General features: G+C 38.5%; 1 protein-coding gene across 2 annotated transcripts in view; it reads right to left on the bottom strand.

Annotated features, from left to right (window-relative positions):
• Positions 1–5,000, bottom strand: part of LOC106870108 (chymotrypsin-like elastase family member 2B) — a 6,979-nt gene that overhangs the window by 515 nt on the left and 1,464 nt on the right. The window contains exons 2-5 of one of the 2 annotated variants that reach the window (XM_014916094.3): positions 3,023–3,173; positions 2,079–2,197; positions 1,464–1,598; positions 376–527 (exon numbers count right to left, since the gene is read on the bottom strand). In XM_014916094.3, the coding sequence (XP_014771580.1) occupies positions 376–527; positions 1,464–1,598; positions 2,079–2,197; positions 3,023–3,173 (557 nt within the window). The remainder of the gene's footprint in view (positions 1–375; positions 528–1,463; positions 1,599–2,078; positions 2,198–3,022; positions 3,174–5,000) is intronic. The other variant, XM_089363223.1, reaches the window with a different exon arrangement.

The following is a 5,000-nucleotide window of genomic DNA, read 5'->3' on the forward strand; positions in this document are numbered from 1 at the left end:
ATAAATGAATAAAAAAATAAAAAAGAAAACAGTAAAACAACTGTTTTATAATTATCAATCTGTCTATATATCTATCTGTCTGTCTATGTATGTCTTTCTGTCTGTATGTATGTATCATGTATCCATTTATCTATCTGTCTAGTCTATATATTTATATATGTATATATATATATATGTATATATATATGTATATATATATATATATATATATATATATATATATTTGACTGTCCATCCGTCCGTCTGTCTGTCTCTCTGTGTCTACCTAATTAGATGTACTATTCTGTACATGAATAGGTGTAAATAATTATCATAATTAAAGTTATTAATTACTGAGGTTAATTACAAATTGAGACACAAAATGTATTGACTTACATTAGCTGTGGTCTGTAACTTCGGCTTGAACCATTTCATGCAGATATCAGAATCATCCGAGAAGGAGCTGTTCTCAGACCTGCAGTCGCCTGCTTCAGCCGTAACCATGACTCCCTCGTGTAACGTATTTGTTAATATCTTTTTCTTGCGACCTACAAATACAAATAACCTTTTCTATTAAAGGCACAAGGGGACTAGTCAGTTACATTGACCCCAAGTGATTCACTGGTACTTAATTTATTGACCTCGAAAGGATGAAAGGCAAAGTTGACCTTGGCAGAGTTTGAACTCAGAACGTAAAGACAGATGAAATACCGCTAAGCATTTCGCCCAACGTGCTAACAATTCTGCCAACTTGCAGCCTTAATAATAATAATAATAATAATAATAATAATAATAATAATGTTAATGTGGAAGTTACTGTCAGAAGAACTGTATAAATTTCTTGATGAGAACGATATATTACCGATAGAACAAAAAGGCTGTAAGAAGAGAAGCAGAGGTACCAAAGATCAACTACTGAGAGACAAAATGGTAATCCAAGATTGTAAATGAAGGAGAAAAAATCTAGGAATGGCCTGGATTGACTATCGCAAAGCTTATGACATGATTCCATGAAACCATCGATCATGTTGTCTCCATGTGCAGTCTTCTTACATCTACAGAATATCTCAACAGGCAGGATAGAGCAGCTCAGTATATTCACTGGGTAATTTGCAAAGACTCACTGCCTAACACCGACTTAATAATAACAATAATTCTTTCTGCCATAGGCACAAGGCCTGAAATTTTAAGGAACCAGTCGATTTTATCAGCCCCACTGCATGACTGGTACTTATTTTATTAACCTCCAAAAGGACAAAAGGCAAAGTTAACCTTGGTGACATTTGAATTCAGAATATAAAGTCTCAAGAAATACTGTTAAGGATTTTGTCAGATGCCGGAATGGTTGAAGCCCTAATGATGATGATGATGATGATGGTAATAACAACAACAACCACTGCCTCAGCAACAACAACAACCAACAACAATTAAAACAAACAGGATTAGCATAGAATTAATGACGTCAAAGCCATTTTTATACTTACTTAATCTCCCCCAACCTGCCACATAGCAGGTATTCTTCAAATTGTTCACATCCACAGGTTTAATCATGTCGGCAATCTGCACAGATTTCGACAGCTGCACTGGAACTTTGGTGTACAACATGGCAATGTCGTTTCCTGTTGATTCCAAGAAAATCAAAAAACAAAAAAATGATTGGAATGATGAATGGATTCTGTTGAAAATAGCCAAATAAGGAGAAACAAATCGAATTTAGTTAATCCCTGGTTGCCATATTTCCCAGCATGCAATTTGACAAATTATATCGTGTAAACAGGGTATAATGCTGGAAGAACAAATTTGAGTAAATACTTTCTAACCCTTTTGTACCAACCCAGCTGAAACTGCCTCTGGCTCTGAGTACAAATGTCTTGTTTTCATAAGTTTTGAATTAAAATCTTCCACCAAACCTTAGTCACAATTTATGTTCTTAACACTAGCTTAATGATAACTAAGTTATTTTACTAAATTCTTTGTTATATTTAAAATTAATTGAAAGAAACACAGAGCATGAAAGAAACACAGAGCATGAAAGAAACACAGAGCAATAAACACCACCACCATGTATATTCAGAAAGAGAGAATGTAGGTCCACGTACTTCTGCCTGTTACATTCCCACCATAGTCTGGATGCCGGATGACAGCTTTAATTGTGTATTTCATTCCAGAGTATTTTTTTTTGTCTCCAACATAAACTTCAATAGGTGGAGGTTTAAAACTGGTGAGAAACAAAGGTAGAGATTATATTGGACTGGTAACATATATGGAACATGGATGAGAGTGCTAGAGGACAGAGGGTGTTTGTGTTGGATTAGCAGCATAGATGGAGGGTGGAGGATAGAGCTGGAGGCCAGAAGGTGTTTGTATTGGATTAGCAGCATAGATGGAGGGTGGAGGATAGAGCTGGAGGCCAGAAGGTGTTTGTATTGGATTAGCAGCATAGATGGAGGGTGGAGGATAGAGCTGGAGGCCAGAAGGTGTTTGTATTGGATTAGCAGCATAGATGGAGGGTGGAGGATAGAGCTGGAGGTCAGAAGGTGTTTGTGTTGAACTGGTATGGATAGTGGATGAGAGGGCTGGAGGATAGAGTGTCTTTGTGCAACTCCTAGCAGTGATATAATAGTCAGGTTGTGAGGTAAAGGAATATATTGTACACAAATAATAAATGATACATCATGCTTTACATATATACTTTGATTTTCATTGCCAAACACAATTTTAGGGGTAGGCATGGCTGTGTGGTAAGAAGCTTGCCTCCCAACCACATGGTTCTGGGTTTAGCCTCAGTGTGTGGCGCCTTCAGTAAGTGTCTTCTACAATAGCCTTGTGAGTGGACTTAGTAGATGGAAATTGAAAGAAGCCCATTGTGTGTATATATATATATATATATATGTACACACATATATATACGTGTGTGTAAATGTCAATGTAACTCATTACCTTCACTCAAACAGACCTCAGCATTTATTTTCTTCTCCCCTCCTGCCAACATGCACACACACACACACACCGCTGCCGCCACCCTGGATAAACGTTTACTCACGTGCAGTGGGATGCTGTGAGGATGAAGTGTTTTGATATCAGAGTGCCACTGCATGTGCCAACTGATATGTGGACAAAGACGGCAGAAGGATGTCTGGATATGGACGTCACTTTACCATTGGCAACAGCATAACTACCCAAAGAATCTTGATCTGTAAAGGATGAGAGAAAGAAAGAAAGAAAGAAAGAAAGAAAGGAAGGAAGGAAGAAGTAAATGTGTGTTGGTAGAATATGGTGGTGGTGGTGGGAGATGGTTAATATTTGTCGGTTTTGTGGTCATCAATTATTCTATCACTGCCACCACTATCATCGCAATTGTCATTGTTGTTATTGTCCACCACCACCATCTTTATAAATTCCTCATCATCTAATATTGTTAATGATGAAGCCACTGAATGGTGACCATCCTGGAAAACAGTCCCGTGTATGTCGTGTCTTGGGAGGGTCATTACACCAACAATAATAATAATAACACATGCACTGGTTCAACCATCATCACTTGTTTATTGTTTGTTAATTGGTGAAATATTTATCAAATTTAACCAATTTCTTACTTGAGCCATCCCCAATCCCTATGGACCATTGGCCATCCAATACTTTTCTCCACTATTCTTGAATGCAGGCTGTTCTTTTGTGTATCTCTCCACTTGGATCCCTGCATTTTCAGGTTTCCCTAAGTATTTTGCCTCCAGCTATTTTTAGGGTCTCCTGCCTCCCACCTCCCTTGTGGGTTCTGGGCCAGGGCCTGAATATGTTTCTCTGAATGAAAGCCTTTCTTTCTCAGCTCTTATACGTTTTGAATGGTCACCAATGCTTCTGTCATTTGGACTTTTTTCTAGGTAGGAGGTGTTGACCCTCTACGACCCCGTTCTTATTTCTGGGAAGAGGTGGCTCACAGTAATCCAGCCTGTATTGTTTGTCCTTTAGAGGGCAGATACCATCTGTTACCTGTCAGTTTAATTATTCAGCTGGAGATATTTCTCTCTGTGACAATACACAGGCAAAACAGACATAAATAACTTTATAGAAACTGTAAGTCATTGAATGTATTAAGCAGTATGGCAGCCGAGTATTAATATGGAGACCATCACCACTAACTGGAAAAACAATTCATAAGTGGAGCAAAACAGAAGGAGATATTGAAGGAAGCAGAAATGAAGGAAACATGGATTTTATTGTACCTGTGCATCTTCCACACACAAAAGCTTTTTTACCTATTGCTGCACCTCTTATGTGTTCATAGCTTACACCAGACACATCTTATGGAGTTTCTACCTACACCTTTTCTACAGATCAAGCAGGGCCATCCTACTTACTAGGACTTTGGTTTTTGATAGGTTAACTCTAAAGTCCTTTAAGTCTAGACCTTGCTTCCATACTTGAAACTTTATCTCTAGTTCTGGTAATGATTCAGCTATAAGAACAAGGTCATCGGCATAGAGGAGCTCTCAGGGACAGCCTGTCTTGAATTCCTGTTATTGCCTGGAGGACTATAATGAACAAGAGGGGTCTGAGGACTGATCCCTGGTGAACCTCTACTTGTACCCTGAATTCTTCACTCTGCTCATTGCCAACCCTCACCTTACTGATAGTATCCCTGTACATCGCTTGTACAGCTCTCACTAACCACTCATCTATCCCTAGTTTCTGCATTGTCCACCAGATAAGGGATCAGGGGACCCCGTCAAAGGCTTTCTTCAAGTCAACAAAAACAAGTACAGAGGTTTATCTTTGGTTATGTATTTCTCCTGCAGAAATATAGCATCAGTGGTGCTTGTTCCAGGCACAAAACCAAACTGCATCTCATTTAGACTAACTCTCTCCCTAATTAGTTGGGCTATGACCCTCTCTGTAACTTGCATCACCTGATGATAATATATATCTATTATTGAACATACATATGCAATGTATGTGCTTTGCTTGTCTGCCAGTCAGCTGTAATTTCACATGGTGGAGATGACTTGCTTAAAGCACTGGAT

The sequence above is a fragment of the Octopus bimaculoides genome, chromosome 14, assembly GCF_046866305.1.
Source record: "Octopus bimaculoides isolate indiv1 chromosome 14, ASM4686630v1, whole genome shotgun sequence".
NCBI lineage: Eukaryota > Metazoa > Mollusca > Cephalopoda > Octopoda > Octopodidae > Octopus > Octopus bimaculoides.